This window comes from Talpa occidentalis, unplaced genomic scaffold (assembly GCF_014898055.3).
Source record: "Talpa occidentalis isolate TD23 unplaced genomic scaffold, MPIMG_talOcc4v2.1 talOcc4.12, whole genome shotgun sequence".
NCBI classification, from domain to species: Eukaryota; Metazoa; Chordata; class Mammalia; order Eulipotyphla; family Talpidae; genus Talpa; species Talpa occidentalis.
The window spans coordinates 6,640,069-6,656,299 of record NW_023601212.1 but is presented as its reverse complement, the minus strand read 5'-3'; the positions used below and the strand labels follow the sequence as shown (position 1 = coordinate 6,656,299).

At 58.2% G+C, this 16,231-nt stretch overlaps 1 protein-coding gene across 4 annotated transcripts; it reads left to right on the top strand.

Moving 5' to 3' along the window:
* Positions 1-181: 181 nt before the first annotated feature.
* MBD3 (methyl-CpG binding domain protein 3) lies at positions 182-12,377 on the top strand. 4 transcript variants are annotated; one of them, XM_037504962.2, is made up of 6 exons: positions 182-259; positions 5,010-5,169; positions 5,788-5,925; positions 6,721-6,811; positions 7,142-7,319; positions 8,859-12,375. In XM_037504962.2, the coding sequence occupies exons 1-6, from the start codon at positions 246-248 to the stop codon at positions 9,064-9,066; spliced, it is 789 nt and encodes a 262-aa protein (XP_037360859.1). In that variant the 5' UTR covers positions 182-245; the 3' UTR covers positions 9,067-12,375. The 4 variants fall into 4 exon arrangements, with proteins under 4 accessions (XP_037360859.1, XP_037360858.1, XP_054549000.1 ...); XM_037504961.2 differs by having other exon boundaries at positions 210-355; positions 8,859-12,377; XM_054693025.1 differs by lacking the exon at positions 182-259 and adding an exon at positions 1,992-4,193.
* Positions 12,378-16,231: the final 3,854 nt, after the last annotated feature.

Below are 16,231 nucleotides of genomic sequence, written 5' to 3'. Positions count from 1 at the left end.
CGCAGCACGGGGCCCCGCGCGCGGGCGGGTGGGCGGAGCGGGCCCCCGAGCGGGGGCTGGCGAGCGCGGGGAGGGGGCCGAGAGGGCGGCAAAGCCGGCGCGCGCCCGGCTGGGGGCGGAGGGCGGGGGCCCGCGGGCCGGAACAGCCGCGGCTAGTGGCGGCGGCGGCGGCGGCGGCGGCGAGACGGCGGCGGCGAGCGGGGGTCCGGGCGGCGCGGCGGCGGCGGGCCGAGGAGCCGGGCGCGATGGAGCGGAAGAGGTGGGAGTGCCCGGCGCTCCCGCAGGGCTGGGAGAGGGAAGAAGTGCCCAGAAGGTCGGGGCTGTCGGCCGGCCACAGGGATGTCTTTTACTATAGGTGAATGAGCGTGCTGGCCGGGCAGGGCCCCAACGGGCGCCTCCCAGCGGCCTCTGCGGCGGCCTGGCGCCCCTCACGGGCTGCGGCCTGGGTGCTGCGCGTGCGTCGTGCGTGAGTGCGTGCGTGCGAGCGTGCCGGCGCGCGGCGGGCCCCGGCCCAGTGCGCGTGCGCGCCCGGCGGCCCCACCCCCGGGGCACAACGTGCGGGCGCCCGCGCGCCCAGGGCCCGGGCCGGCCGGGGCGGGCGGCGGCCTTTGTCCGGCCGCCGCGGCCCGCCTGCCGCTGGGCGAGGGGCGCCCGGCGCGGGTCAGACGCTGCTGGGAGGCCGGGGTGGGGGCTGGGCTGTCCCTCCGATCCTCGCGGGGCGCTCCCGGGGGCGGCTGTGGAGCCGGGGCTCGGGAGCGGAGTTCTCGGCGCCGGGAAGCGCGCGCGGCGGTGCGGGTCGCCGGGCCCTTCGCGGCTGCCGGGGGCTGCGCGCTTTCGGCGGCTCCCACGCGCCTGCCCCACGTGGCCGTGACCTCGCCCGGCGGGGAGCCCGCGCGGGACCCCCGGGGCGCCGCGCACCGTAGCCGCTGTGGGCGCGGGGCTGGGGTCTTGGGCCCTCGGATCTTCCCTCCTCCAAAGTGGGAGGAGGGACCGCCCCGGCCTGTGAGGGCTGGGGCGCAGCCCCCTCGGTGGAATAGAGGAGAAGTGGGCGGCTGGCCGCTCAGCCCAGACTGCGGGCCACCTGCTGGGCGCCTGCCCCCTCCTTTTCTTCTGACTGGCGGACGATGCTTTTGTTTCCCTGGGGTTTTGACGGCCCCCTCCCCTTTGCTTGGGACCCTCATGAAAGGAGAGCTTGTGGGCACCTGCCACGTGTTGAATGCCAGCAGGGTGCTAGCCGGCCAGTGTGTGGCCAGTCCGTGCACCGAGATGGGGTGGGTGAGGATGAGGGGGTGCAGGAGTAGTGAAGCGGTCACCCTGCACTTGGGTCGCCTGTGGACCCCTGCCGTCCCGGGCTGTGAGCCGGGAAAAGATGATAGCTCCGGACAGCCTCGGCTTCTGGGTTCCAGGCAGCCTTGGGCAGCGAGGGGCAGCCGGGCGGGGTGTGCCCCTGTGTGTACTAATGTTGACCGGGACCTGTACCTCCAGGGCGTGTAGCAGTGGAACTGCAAGTAACATGTCTCTGGGGACACGCGTTTGCTGCCGCCATCTGTGGCATCATTCCTTGCTGGCTCTTTAGAGAATCCAAAGCCTTGTGGTCTCTCCTGGGTGGACAAGGGCGTACTCGGACGCCTTTCATTCCCAGTGTGCTCTTAGGCTTCTTTTCAGAGCCAAGGGCTTGCCTCTCTATTCCTTTGTTAATTTAGCAAACACCCCCACAGCACCTGCTGAGTGTCTGGCACTGCAGGGGAGAAGGGTTGGGGGGGTGAAGGAGGCGGGGTTAGCCCCAGGCTTGCCTTCCCTCGTGATAGCACATGCACCAGCCCTTTGCCATTATAGGTGGTGATGTCAGCCCAGGGTGCCTTACTGAGCGGGGTGGTTCCCAGGGCCTCAGAGGATTGACATATCCCTGACAGAGAAGTAAGGAGAAGTGGTCTGGGTAGGTGATTGACCTGTGCAGACACGGGGGGGGGGGGGGGGGGGGGGGGCAGGAGTTACCCCTGGACTATCCTGTCCCACCTGTCTAGGAGCGTCTCAGCCTTAACCGTGTGGGAGTCCATTCAGGCCCCAGCCCTGAGCGTGGGAAAAGCTCTAAACCGGAGTGGAGATTATAGTTAAGGTTTCCTGCAGCTCTACCGAGATGGGACAAAAGGGGTTTTTAGGTACAGGCTGGCCAGAGAGGGTGTCTGGCCACTGCCAGGCTTCTAGCCTAGTGCTCCGCTGTGCAGGTGGGTGTCACCCTCCTTCCCAGTGCTGGGAGGCTGGGGGTTGTAACGTGGCCTCTGCTGACCGGGCAGCAGGGGTACGTTTCCCGTGTTCCTCTGATCTAGAGAGAAGACAGACCTGGGCTGGTGTCCCAGCCTCTCCTGAAGGGATGTGCTGTCTGGTTTCCTCATTCTAGAGGGACTGATGTAGAGTGACCCCACAAACCATCACTTGGGGGGCACTCACACAACCTTCCCACCTGACATAGCCCCGAGCTTCTCCAGGGTCTGTGTGAGAGGTGAGAGGCCATATGGGAGTGTCTTTGTGAAAAGTCTCACCTTAGGACATGATCCAGGCAGGAAGTTGAGACTTACAGGGAGTTAGTGTCCTGACCAGGGGTGCCGAGCACAGGATGTTTCCAGAAGGTGTAACGGGAAGAGCAAGAGGTACTTAGTGTCCCCTTTCTCTGAAGAGCAGGCCAGGGGTGCCTGGAACCAGCTGCGCCAGTCAGCTTGGCCTTGCTGCCTGGCGGGTCATGGCCTTACGGTGAGCGAGGAGACGCTGCCTGCTGACCCTGTATGCACAGCGGCCCTTTGTGCCCACGAAAGATGGTGCCAGGGGAGGGGCCTCTGCTCCTTACTCTGGGCACCCGTCTCCACCATAGCCAGCCTGGGAGCTTCTGCCATCCCTGTGGTGTGGTGGACCCCCCAGCCCCGCCCCACCCCACCCCACCCGCAGGTCCTGCTCCCAGGCTCCCGCTGTGGGCCTGTGCCAGAGCCGAGCACTCGAGTCTCCTCTGCGTGCTGTATGAGAAGGGCTCTCTGGCCTCCGGGTCTGCAAAACCTTTTTTAAAGTGGAGCTGTGATTCCCAGTCCATATAGTTCACTCTTAACAGAAGACAATGCAGCGGGTTTTAGTACATTCACAAAGTTGTACAACCATTACTCCTGTAGTTCCAGAACATTTTTATCACCCCCAAAACAAAGCCTTGTGCCTGTTAATAGTCCCTCCTCATTCCTCACCCCAGCCCTACAAACCCACTTTTTGTGCATTTTGTCTTAAACTGCTTTATAGACGTGATTCACACCACACAATTTTTAAAAGCATAACTGGTCTTTAGTACGTTCTGGTACAGTTATTACCTCAATTTTATTTTTTACATGTTTATTTTTCCTTAGAAGAACCGGGGTGTAGGCCAGAGGTGTGGGAGTGGGGGTAGGGGATCAGCAGTGTAGGCTGTACCATGGTCAATTTTAGAGCATTTTTATTGCGCGCACCCCCCCAACTCCAGCCTCTGCCTATCACTGCCCTCTCCCCTGTCCCTCACAACTAACTGCTCATCTTCCTTTTGTGTCTCCCTGCTTTCTTCAAGTGCCAGGCAAGGCAGGTGTGCATGGGGTGACCTGGCACAGAAGTGCTGGCGCATGTCTCAGGTTCTCTGCCTCCCTCTCTGTGGCTTTGTGTTTGAAGTCTGGTCGGGATGTGGGTTTCTTTTGCTGCTGCACAAGTGGACTCAGTGTTAACATTAGCCAGCACGGAGTGTAACAGAAAAGTGACTCCAGAAGGTTCCACAGTAACCTGAGGCCCTGGGACAGTCAGGACCCCTGTCCTGGTGAAAATAGCACAAGTTCCTCCGGTGGCTTCACCCAGCAGGCCAGGTGCTCGCATGGGCTGCTGTGCCCCCAGACACACATCCTGGAAGAAACGGTTTCCTTCTGGCTGAGGGGTTCCCTTTTTCTGCCCTATGTGGGACATCTGGAGGGGCAGGCACGCGATCGCTCAAATTAGGGGCTTGTTCCAGAGGCTGTCAGGAGGTCAAAAATCCAATCCCCGGCCACTGTCAGACTGAGGAGCTGTTTGCCAGAGGGGACTGTTGATTGGCTTGTAGCCCCAGAAGGCTTGGGGCCTGCTACCCACGACGCCAGCGCTCAGCGGGGCCGCAGTCCACACGCCACAGCGTCCACCTGCCTCTGCGTGCACGTTGGTGCTTTGTAGGTTGGGTTCCCCTCCGCCGCGAGCGTCACCACAGCCCCTGGCTTCACAGATGCACACTCTGTCACTGGCTGGGCCTGTCCTGGACGTTTCTCGTCAGGGACTCACACCACGTGGCCTCATGTGTCCGGCTTCTCTCCCTGAGCGTCCCTGCTGTGTCTGAGTGGCTGAGTGAGTGTCCAGGTGTGGCTGTGTGTGTCCATCATGTGATGGACACGTGGGCTGTTCATTCTTCGTTCCAAATTGTGCTGCTGTGCGTGTTTGGGTGAAGTGTTTGCAAGGACGTGTGTTCGTTTCTCCCAGGTAGACACCTGGTGTGGAATTGCTGTTTACGGCTTGAGGAGCAGCTGGGCTGTTTTCCAGAGTGACTGCTCCAGCGTCCATCCCCAGCCAGTGGTTCTGTCCAGAGCGTGCTGGCTGAGTGGGGTCGGCTCCGTGAATGGCACGGCAACCTGTAGACTGACGTCGTGTGTGTGTGTAGCAGTATTGCAGGGCCTCCCCGCTAGTTCGTGTCCACCAGCTGTTTGGGGTCCTGGCCCCGAGTCTTAACATAAAATTTTCCATATTGGCCCCTAGGACACCCCAGTTCCTGGTACTTTTACCATAAGGACACTTCTCGTAGGGGTTGTCCCTCAAATACCTGCTATCTTTGAGTTCTTTTCTCAAGCGGACAGCCCAGTTCTGTTTGTGGAATGTTCTGGAAGTGTTAGTCTGGCTTCTCATAGGGCATTCATCCCTACTCTCAACCCCAGCGTGGGGTTGCTGGCTGGGGATCCAGTACGCCCCACCCACTGCTAACCCCCATCTCTGTGCAGCCCAAGTGGGAAGAAGTTCCGGAGCAAGCCGCAGCTGGCACGGTACCTGGGGGGCTCCATGGACCTGAGCACCTTTGACTTCCGCACCGGCAAGATGCTGATGAGCAAGGTGAACAAGAGCCGGCAGCGGGTGCGCTACGACTCCTCCAACCAGCTGAAGGTGAGCCCTGCCCACCCCGGGGTCACTGGCCGCAGAAAGCCCACTCTTGGTGCAAAGAGCAGTTTTCCTAGCCAGGTTCTCTTGTCCTGATACTAAAGCCATGACTGCTTGTTGAGGGACCCTTGGAGCTGCAGGTGGGAGGAACAAGCACGAGGCCCCCTGAGAGCAGGTCCCTGCTGCCGCTGCTGGGCCTATGGTGCGGCCCCCCTCACATGGCGTTTGTGGGGGCTGGGAGGTGGCATGTCTTGACAGCGGATGGGCCACCCTTGGGTGTAGATTTGCTCGTGGTCTCCTGGTCCTGGCACCCAGTGACATGGTGTGATCTGTGATGGACACATGTTCAGGGGGACCCTGGCCCTGCCCCTGCTGTAAGGAGAACTGGCCTGGGCACCACCAGGACCTAGAGGTGAGGGTGCCGCAGGCAGCCGTGCATCCAGAGCCTTGGGCAGGACCTGGCAGGCACCCTGGGTCTGTGGGTACCATGGTGTGTTGGTGATTAGGGGCCTCAGTCAGTTCCCCAGGGCCCAGAAGGGCACTTTCCTGCACTGGCTGGGAAAGCGTGCTGAGGACACTGCTGGGCGCATTTGGGACCTGAGACCAGCCTGTGTGTCTCCGCAGGGCAAGCCCGACCTCAACACGGCCCTCCCTGTAAGGCAGACGGCGTCCATCTTCAAGCAGCCAGTGACCAAGATCACCAATCACCCCAGCAATAAGGTGAAGAGTGACCCCCAGAAGGCTGTGGAGCAGCCTCGGCAGGTGAGCTCCCAGGCCTACGTGGGCGCTGCACCACGGGAGGGGGCCCCGGCTAGTCGCAGAGGAGACTCCTATGCTTGGTCCACACTGCTGGGCGATAGCCAGGAGCAGCCGCCCCGGGTCACGGGTCCTGGGGGAACTGGCCTCGCCGCAGCAGCCTGCTGTGTTCTCGCTCTGGCCCTGCGGGTGTGGGTGCCGTTCAACAGGCGTGACCTTTGGCGTCTCTGCAGCCGCAGAGGGCCTTCCGTCAGCTCCCACTTACTCACAGACTCAAGTGGGGTGTGCAGGAGACGCTCGGGGTCCCCAAGGGCGAGCAGGGCTCTCCTGGGTTGTGGCCGCACTGTCACTGCTGCAGGCGGCATCAGTAGTCTGTGTCTGCCTGGCTCCCGCACTTGTGGTCGTGCCTTTTGGGGTGCAAACTTGTGTGGCTCTCGGGGGGTGATGGAGGTAGTTTCCCCTTGTCCCTCAGTGGGCCCTGTGACCTCACCCTCGGTTGAAGTTGGGCCTCGGAACCCCCAAATCCAGGGCAGAGGGGACCTTTCCCTTGGTGGGGCCCAGGAAGCCCTCGTGGCAGTGACAGTCTTTGGGGAGCCATGAGCCATCCACGCGCACAGTGAGGCTGCCCCAAGTGGGGAGCGGGTCTGGCTGTGAAATCCCCTCGTGCCCTCCGGACCAGCCCCCTCACTGCCCAAGCTTGGCAGCTGTGGGGTCAGAGGTCATGCAGAGGCTGTCATGAGTACTAGGTGGGCTTGGCTGTCTGTCAGCCTCACATTCGTCCGTCTGTCCGCCCGGTGACAGCTCTTCTGGGAGAAGAAGCTCAGCGGCCTGAATGCCTTTGACATCGCGGAGGAGCTGGTGAAGACCATGGACCTCCCCAAGGGCCTGCAAGGTAACGGGTGGCAGAGACAACCACAAGGGGCTGCTCCACAGCCCAGGAGGTGGAGTTGAGGCCACCTTGGGGGAGAGAGAAGGAGATGTCTGGCAGAGGTCACAGAGCAGTCCCCTGCTCCTTGTCAGCATTGGCATCCTAACTAGGCCATGGCACAGCTCGGGGGCGGGGGCACCCTCGGAGGCCTGAGATGTTTGGTTTTGCTCCTGCACCCTAAAACCCACCCTTACTGGAAAGGCAGAGTGAGTCTGTTTTACATAAGCGGCTGCGTGCTCACAACGGGAGGTCTGGCTGCCCCCCCCCCCACCTAATGGTGCTCCTCCCCCACAGGGGTGGGCCCCGGCTGCACAGACGAGACGCTGCTGTCCGCCATCGCCAGCGCCCTGCACACCAGCACCATGCCCATCACTGGGCAGCTGTCGGCGGCCGTGGAGAAGAACCCCGGGGTGTGGCTCAACACCACTCAGCCGCTCTGCAAGGCCTTCATGGTGACTGACGAGGACATCAGGTAGCCCCCCGACCCTGTCCCGGTCCTCTCTGGTCCATGGCCAGTGTCCGAGCGCATGTGAGTGTCCTCTGTCCTGGGACAGGCACGTGTGTTGTTGAAGCGTCAGCAAGGACGCTGCCTCTTCAGCGAGCAGTTGTCAGTGCAGGGCAGGTGTGGCGTGGCCTGCTGCGGGGGCACAAGGCCTTGCTCTAAGGAAACGTTTTTGAGATGAGAAGTGGGTTCTTGTCCTGCTCTGATGTGCTCGTGGTGTGTCCTGCCTTCCCTCAGGGGCGAGCGGTTCACCAGCCTGCCTGTTGGGGGGCCGCAGAGGGGTGAAAGTTCCAGAGGGTGGCAGGGAGTGTGGCATGCGACAGGAAGGGGTGTGGCTGGGGGGTGAAAGGTACAGTTGGGGGCCCCTGAGGCTGGGCCTGAGTGAGCAGATCCTTGGGTGATGAGTAGGTCGGTGGGGGGGCGGTCACTGCCATTATCCAGGTGCAGATAAACTCAGGGCATCTGTTTGCTGGAATGACCTAGTAAAGACGTCCTTGAACTGGCATTGGTACAGGAAATATCTAGAAATGCTGGAGGGATGAAACATTCTTTTAAACTGCAAAGCACGAGTACGGACTTGATGCTAGACTCCCCCGAGAGCCCGTGCAGGGAGGGGGCTAGGGACTGGCAGTGCCAGCTGTAGGGTGCAGACCCGTGGGGTTTTGTCTGGGGACCAGGGGTTTAAAAGCCATGTGGGTGGGGCAGGAGCGCCGTACCCTGCGCATGGCAAAGGCTTGACCTGAGGCTGCACCCCCCACTTCCTCCTTAAGATCCAGTCCTGAGGGAGAGGGTGGCAGGGAGTGTGGCATGCGACAGGAAGGGGTGTGGCTGGGGGGTGAAAGGTACAGTTGGGGGCCCCTGAGGCTGGGCCTGAGTGAGCAGATCCTTGGGTGATGAGTAGGTCGGTGGGGGGGCGGTCGCCCCTGAGGGAAGGCAGGACACACCACGAGCGCATCAGAGCAGGACAAGAACCCACTTCTCATCTCAACCTCATCTCAACCCTCCTTCTTCCTGAAGGAGGAAGACCCCTAGAACTTCTAGAACTGAAAGGGGTGTTCAGACCAAAATTGAATGGGTGGCGTGTGGACTTGATCCCACCTGGAACGCAGATGAGCGACTGACAGAGACTGGGGCGACTTGCCCGGGACATGGGGTGACCTCACCCGGCCTGTGGGACCCGGGGCGTGTCCACTCTCCATCGCAAGCACCGGTCACCGTGAGGTGCGGGACGCTTGGTTAGACTCGTGGACCCACACCACGGTCTCCTTGCCGCAGGGGTGGTGAAAGCACACGCGCGTGAGTGTGCACATGTGTGCGCTGGAGCAGAAAGGAGCAGGCGGGTGACGGGTCTGCAGACCTGACTGACGCTGGGGGGCTTTGCCCCCGAGGCCGGGCAGGCTCGGCACCAGGCGAGCGTGGCAGGAGGGCTGCCCCAGGTGGGGAAGGTGGCAGCAGGCGGGTTGACTCTCGGTCAGAGCCACTGACTGCCGCGCATCTGTGTGTCCCCAGGAAGCAGGAGGAGCTGGTGCAACAGGTCCGCAAACGACTGGAGGAGGCGCTGATGGCTGACATGCTGGCTCACGTGGAGGAGCTGGCTCGGGATGGCGAGGCGCCCCTGGACAAGGCAGGCGTGGAGGAGGAAGAGGAGGAAGAGGAGGAGGAGGAAGAGGAGGAGGAGGAGGAGCCAGACCAGGACCAGGAGATGGAGCATGTCTAGAGCAGGTGCCGCCACGGCTGGTGCCAGGTGCTGACCACCAGGTGTGACCTCAAGTCCTCGGCTCTGCTCCCTGGCGGCACCCCCTGAGGGCCTCCTGCCTCCCTGGATGGGCCTGGGGACAGCCACCCAGCACTAATTGTTCCCCCACTGTCTTTCCAGAGGCCCTGCCCCCCAGCGTGGCCTCTGTAGACTTGGCCCTTGCCTCGCTCAGGACCAGGTTCAGGGCTGGGCCAGCTGGGAGGAAGGATCCTCCTGGCCCTTCCCAGGTGTGCTCCCTCCTCGGCCCCGGAGCACGACTGGAGGACGGCCTCCACCCGGCGGGCCCCGTGCTTACTCTCCACTCAAGGGCTGGGTTTCTGAAGTGCCATGGTTCCTCGGCTGCGCCTGCAGGAAGCCCACCTCAGGCAGATGCGCCACGCTGGACTCGGGCCCCTGAGCTTGAGCCTCGCCTCGGCCTGTGGCCAACAGCTGCCTCCTGAACTCAGACAGGAGCGCCACCTGCCAGGCTCCCTGCCAGGCTGGAGACATAGGTTTGAAACAGTGTTGCCTCCTGGTCTGGGCAGCCTGAGAGAATCTTCTGGGGCCAGCACCTCAGCCCTCTAGAGGGGGCACAGCCCCTGTGCCAGCCTGGCTGGGCAGGCCGAGACAGCCTGAAGACAGCCCGAAGCGCTGAAAACCAGTGGCACAGCCCAGACTTTTCAAACTTCAATAAACCTGTGGTACAAACGGGGCTGGACGTTGGCATCACTGCGGAGCCCTTGTGTTTGATGCACGTGGATGTGAACTCTGGCCTTTGCTTCCAAACGCCTCAGCCCGAGGGTCAGACTCTGGGACAGAGGAGGAATGGCCACAGCCGAGGCGCAGGGTTCCAGACTCACCGGGTGCCTATCCACTGCCAGGCTGGGCTCCGAGGCAGCTCCAGCTGCAGCCAACCTCTGTGCCTCGGTTTCCCCATGTGACTGAGACATCGACGTTCAGCTCCCAGGCTGTGCATCTCTGGCTGAGCTCTCCCAGGAGCTGGAAGAGGGAGTCGGGGACATGTTGCCTAATCCTCCTGCAGCCCCGAGTGCCTTGGCCTAGAGGAGCTCCCACCGCCCTGTGGACAGGGGCCGCGCCCTCCCCCACCTCGGATGGCCTGTTTCTCCTGCTCACTCCTTAAGCCCCGTCAGCCTGGAGACACCACCATGGACCAGCAAAGCCCAGCGAGTGCCAGCCTCTCTGCCCTCACCAGCGGCCATGACTGAGGGAACGTTCTGAATCCTGGCCTGGGCTTTAGGTGGGGGTTCTGGGGCAGGGTTGATGGTGGGGAGCCCCAAGGAGCTGTGGGGGGCATCACCCACCCCCTCCAAGGACATTTGCCTGATGGCAGGCGGCCACTTCCTTCCCAAGTCAAATCGAAGCACAAATCTTCCAGAACACGGAGGCCGCCGCATGCAAGGGCCCTGGGGCTGGGGCTGGGGCTAGGGCTGAGTGGCCTCCCAGGCGAAGAGCCCCACTCTGTTCGCGCCAAGGTGCTGTGGAAACACAAGGGGCTGTGGGTGGCCCGCGCTGGCCTGAGGTCATGTTCTGGGAGTCCTGCAGCGGAGGGGTGTGGGCTCTGGAGTGAATAAAGCCATCTGGGTGGTGTGCTTGTCATCGCTGTGAAGGCCTGAGCTCCTGTATCGGTGCAGAAGCCCCACCATCCCCAGATTCAAGTGCCCTGGCCTCGTGTGCCAAGTTGTGCATCACCACGGAAAGGGAGGCGGTAGGATGGGCTGCACATGCCCCAGTGTGGCCCTGGGAAGGGGCAGGAAGCCGAGGTGCAGCCCAGCTGAGGGTGTCTGGAAGACTTGTGCTCCCAGGCATCGGCAGCACCTCAGCCCTGGGTCCTGCCCCCTGTCGAGCGGGCACCAGTAGACTTGATGTCAGATGTGCCCCCAGTCATCCCCAAGAGAAGTGAGCCAGCACACCCCAGTTCTCTGGTGCAGGGGCTGTGCCAGGAGCGGCCCTACTGGTGTCCTGGGCTCTTCGGGCCTGGCACACAGCTGGCCCTGCTGCCCCTGGGGGGCTCCTGAGGGCCCTGTCTCCTTCAGACCCTGTGCCACCAGGGCCATCACCCATGATGCCCCCTCTCCCACTGGCTATGCTGACCTTGGCAAGCTTCTCCCAACCTGGAGGCTGGGAGGTGCTTCACCTGCAGCTGCCTGTTCATGGCCTGCCCTGTGTGTGTGGGCTCCAGAGGATTTGCCCAAGGCCCCATCCCACAGCTGGTCGGGGCCCTTGCCTGGACCCCTCTACTACATGGTCTCTCCCTTTCTCTTTCTTGTTCTCTCATCCCTCGTGACGTTTTTCAAGGAGCCCTACCTGTGCAGAATTGGCCCCAGCCCGCAGAGGGGAAATTGAAGTGGAGTTATTGCCCAGCCCGCTACACCAACTGGAATGGGGTGGTCAGGCCTGGCTGACTCAGCTTGTGCAGCTGTCTTCCAGCCAGAGGCCCTGAGCAGCCATTGACCTCAAGTTTGGACTCCTGGGTTCTGGCCCCTCCACGGTCTGCCCTAAGGGTGAAGTGCCCCAACTCACCATCACCCTCTGCCCTCCCCGAAACCCATCTGACTGGGCTGGTGCCACTTACAGGGTGGAGGAGTTCTCCCAGCAAGACCCCGCTGGCAAAGACTGTGCCACTCAGTTGCGGGTGCAGGGAGTTCTGGGGTCTGCAGCCCGCCTGTAGGGGTAGGGTTTCTAAACTGTCGGCTCAGGGGCATCTACCATGTGTCCCCACTGAGTGTCTGGCTGCCCCCAGCCCGTGGCAGGCAAAAGAGCTTCCAGAATCACCTGCACCTCCTGGGGTGTCGGGGCTGCTGTGATAGGGTCACTACACTACTCAGACTGAAGTTCAGGTGTCCAATGTGGTCTCGGGGGCTAAACCTGGGTGGGGCAGGCTGCTCCTCCAAGGCTTTAGGGGGCCTGTTTTCTGCCTGTTGCAGCTTCTAGAGGCTCTACATCCCCCTCCCCAATCCTGGGCTCAGGCACTTCATTCTCACAGCCAGTGTGTTCTCCCTCCACCCCTCCAAGGACTCTCCTGATGACTCCCCGCTGCCCAGGAATCCAAGATTCTCTCCCTTCTTAGTCAATCCTACCTGCAAGGTCCTTTAGCACGTGGGGTGACAGGTCCAGGGATTAGGATTTAGGCCTCAAGGGGGGACATTAATCATCCAACCATGTTATGCTGGAGCTGGGAGTTGCCTCCTATTAAGATAGCTCCTTCCGGGCCTCCCCGGTGGCGCAGCGGTTGAGCGCTGGGTTGCGAAGCTGCCCGCGGCCTCTGTGGCGCCGGTTCAATTCCCCGGCTGCTCCCCGGCCACTGGAGGAGGGTCCCACATGGCGCGCAGACCTCTCCTGCCATCCGCTGCTCCCCTCAGCAGTGTACTTCGGTCCTTCTGCCTGCTCTGCTCCCCGCTCTGGCTCTGGTGAATTCTCTCACCCTCCCGCGCTTCTGACTGTACCCAGTGCATGTATAAATAAATAAATAAATAAAATCTTAAAAAAAAAAAATATTACTATAGTTTAAAAAAAAAAAAAAAAGATAGCTCCTTCCCCGCACGCCTGGCCCTGCAGCCTCAGTGCAACCATCTCAACCCCAAGTTTTGCCAGCCCCTGCCCTCTGTCGCCTCACGAGGTGCAGGGGGTGAGAGGATTCACCGAGACAGTGGGGAGCAGAACAGGCAGATCTACTGAAATCCACTGCTGAGGGGAGCAGCAGGGAGGCAGGAGAGGTCTGCTGCGCCATGTGGGTAGCTCCCTGGCCGGGGATTGATCTTGTGCTGCAGTGGCTGCGGATAGCTTCATAGTGCTGAGACTTAACCCCTTGATCCACCAGGGAGGCCCAACATACTACAATTCTTATGTAACTACAAAAGACCCAGAATTGCTAAAGCCATTTTGAGAAAAAAAGAAAAATGGAGGCTTCATGTTACCCAGTTTTAAATTATAAAGCAGCTCTGGTATTGAGGGCCTCCCTGGTGGCGCAAGGGGTTAAGCACAGCACTGTGAAGCTCTCCGTAGCCTCTGCAGCAGGAGTTCTAGCCCTGGCCAGGGAGTAAACCCACATGGCGCAGCAGCCCTCTCCTGACTCGCCCGCTGCTCCCTCAGCAGTGTCTTTCAGTCAGTCTGCCTGTTCTGCTCCCCACTCTGTCTCCAGTGAATCCTCTCACCCTCCCACCCCCACCCCAACACCTCTAGGCTGTGCCCCAGTTCTTGTGTGCATAAATAAATCTTTTTCAAAAAGACAAAAACAACCTAATTAATGTTTATCATCTCTCTTATTAAGGAAATACAAACCAAAACCACTATGAGATACAATCTCACACCTGTGAGCACGCCTTCCATCAGAAAGACTGTTAACATGTGTTGGTGAGGCTGTGGAGAAAGGGGAGCCCGAACGTGACTTGGCGCCGCCATTTTGGAAAGTGCTTTGGGAGCCCTCAGAGAAAAATAGACCTACCATGTGACCCAGCAATCCAGTTGATGTGAAATCATCCATGTGAGGAGTTATATGCACCACAGTGTTTACTGCAGCATCATTTACAATAGCTAAGCTGTGGGAGCAAATAGCTAAGAAGTAGAAAGTACCCACTGACAGATGAGTGAATAAAGATGTGCTCCAGCAATACAACGGAATACTATTCAGTCCTAAGGAAAGTGAAATTTTGCCATTTACAGCAAAATGGAAGGAACTTGAGATTATATGAAGCAAAATTAAAAAGATAAAGACATATTGAATGATTTTGCCACTGTGTGCAATAATAAGGACACTCAAGCAGATAAAGAGCCAAAAGAAAATAAAGTAGCGGAGACTAAAGACTGAAATGAGGTTAAAAGAAGTAAAGAGGGTGGGAGTAAGGATGGAGGGAGGTGAATGTTTTTTCTAACAACAAAAAGTCTTGCAAGGCCAAAAAATTTTCTTATAATTGACATACACTATTTTCGTTTGAGGTGTGCAACATTTGTATACTTTGAAAAAGCATCATCACAGTAAGTCTATTTGCCATCTTTTCTTAGCAACTTCCTGATTCACAATACCATATTGTTAATTCTAATCCCTGTTATTTATTGCGTCTCCTTGATTTATTTACTTTGCGACCAGAGTTTCTACATTGTGATCCCTTTCACCCATTTTAATCCCTACCCCAATCCTCTACTTCTGGTAACTACCAATCTATTTTCTGTCTCTATAATTTTAATCGTCTGTTTTCCTTTAGATTCCACATGTGAGATCATACAGTATTTGTCTTTCTCTGACTTATTTTGCTTAGTATTACACTCTCAAGTTTCATTCATATTGTTGCTTGCAAGAATGCCTTCTTTTTCATGGCTAAATAATATTCCACTGTGTGTACATACCACATTTTGTTTATTCACTCATCCATTTGTGGATATATAGGCTGTTTCTTTTGAAAATAACGCTGCAATGACTAGATATCTTTTTGAATTCATGTTTTCCTAGTCCTCAGATAAAAACCCAGAAGTGGAAATGTTGGATCATATATTAGTTCTATTTTTTAATTTTTTGAGGAAACTTCATACTATTTTCCATAGCAACTGCACAAATTTACATTCCCAACAGTGCACAAGGATTCCCTTTTTTCCACATCCTCACCAATGCTTTTGTCTTTTAAAAAACAAAGATTTTTATTTATGCATGCATGCATACAAGAACTGGGGTGTAGGCCAGAAGTGCAGGGGGTGAGAGGACTCACCAGAGACAGAGTGGGGAGCAGAACAGGCAGATCTACTGAAATACACTGCTGAGGGGAGCAGCAGGCGAAGCAGGAGAGGTCTGCTGTGCCATGTGGGTCAGCTCCCTGGCTGGGCATGTAACTCATACCATAGTGGCTTGCTCTAGCTTGATAGTGCTGAGACTTTAACCCTTGTGCCACCACAGAGGACCCCTCCCCCCCAAGAACATTTTTTAAAACTTAAAAAAAATCATGGAAATTTCTGAACACACGTCAGACAGACAGATGATATATCCATGTCCATGACCCAATCTGTCAACCTGAAAATATGGCCTTATTTGGAAATAGTCTTTGCAGGTATAAACCAGTTAAGTTGAGGTGGTACTGGAGCAGTGTGGCCTGCTGTCTTTTTAAGAGGAGAGAAATTTGGACACAGATACACAAGGAACTGACTGTGACAATGGAGACAGACTGGAGTGATGTGGCAACAGTCAGCCAAGGCGCAAGGATTGGTGACTACCATCAGAGCTGGAAAACGCAGGGAGGACCCCCAGAACCTCCAGAGAATGAGGTCCTCAGACTTCTTTTTTTAAAAAAAAATTTATTTATTTATGCATACCAGAGATGGGGTGCAGGGCAGAGGCACAGCGGGTCAGGGATGGGGAGGATTCACCAGAGACAGAGTGGGGAGCCAAACAGGCAGACTGACTGAAATACACTGCTGAGGGGAGCAGTGGGGAGACAGGAGAGGTCTGCTGCGCCATGCTGCCTGGTCAGAGATATAACTCCCACTATAGTAGCTGCGGATAGCTTCGTAGTACTGATGCTTACCCACTTGCGCCACCAGGGAGGCCCCTGAGGTCCTCAGACCTCTAGACTCCAGAACTGGCAGAGAATAAATTCACACTTTTTTAAGCCACTAGTTTGTGGTCTTTTGTCAAGACCACAGAAAACCAAGATGGGGTGGGATAGGATAGGTGACTCCTGGCATTGAGTGGGTGGAGCCATTCTAGGCTGCCCCCATTCCTGCCCCCAAAAAAGAATGAGCTGGCCCCGAATGAAAATAGTGCTGGGAGAAGGGAGAACCTCTGTTCTGAGGGCTGCCACTGACATTGACTCCTGGCTTCAGCCATGACTCTCCATGTCTCCACCTTCTGTCCATTCCTCCTTCCATCTTATTTCTGGTGCTCTCAAAGCACACTGCAGACATAGCCTTCTACCTTCGAAACACTTCACGCAGAGAGGTTAGTGGCTTGTCACTCTAAAGGGCTTTTAAAGGGCATCACCACAGGGCCGCTGTGGACAAACATGCACAAACACGCACCAGCTCTGCGCAGCTCTCCTGCCTGCCTGACTGTGCAGGTGCCTCGCTTTTTCTCCTTTTCCTAATAAATCTGTCCTTCTCAAATGTAAAAAACAAAAACATGTAAGAGCTCTGTGTTTCCACACTC

What these genes read in the sequence shown, in the direction of transcription:
- MBD3 (XM_037504961.2), top strand. Translation starts at nt 246, where the DNA reads ATGGAGCGGAAGAGGTGGGAGTGCCCGGCGCTCCCGCAGGGCTGGGAG. An exon ending in CTGTGGAGCAGCCTCGGCAG is followed by an intron (nt 5,926 to 6,720) that starts GTGAGCTCCCAG and finishes GCCCGGTGACAG; the next exon opens with CTCTTCTGGGAGAAGAAGCT. An exon ending in GTGACTGACGAGGACATCAG is followed by an intron (nt 7,320 to 8,858) that starts GTAGCCCCCCGA and finishes GTGTGTCCCCAG; the next exon opens with GAAGCAGGAGGAGCTGGTGC.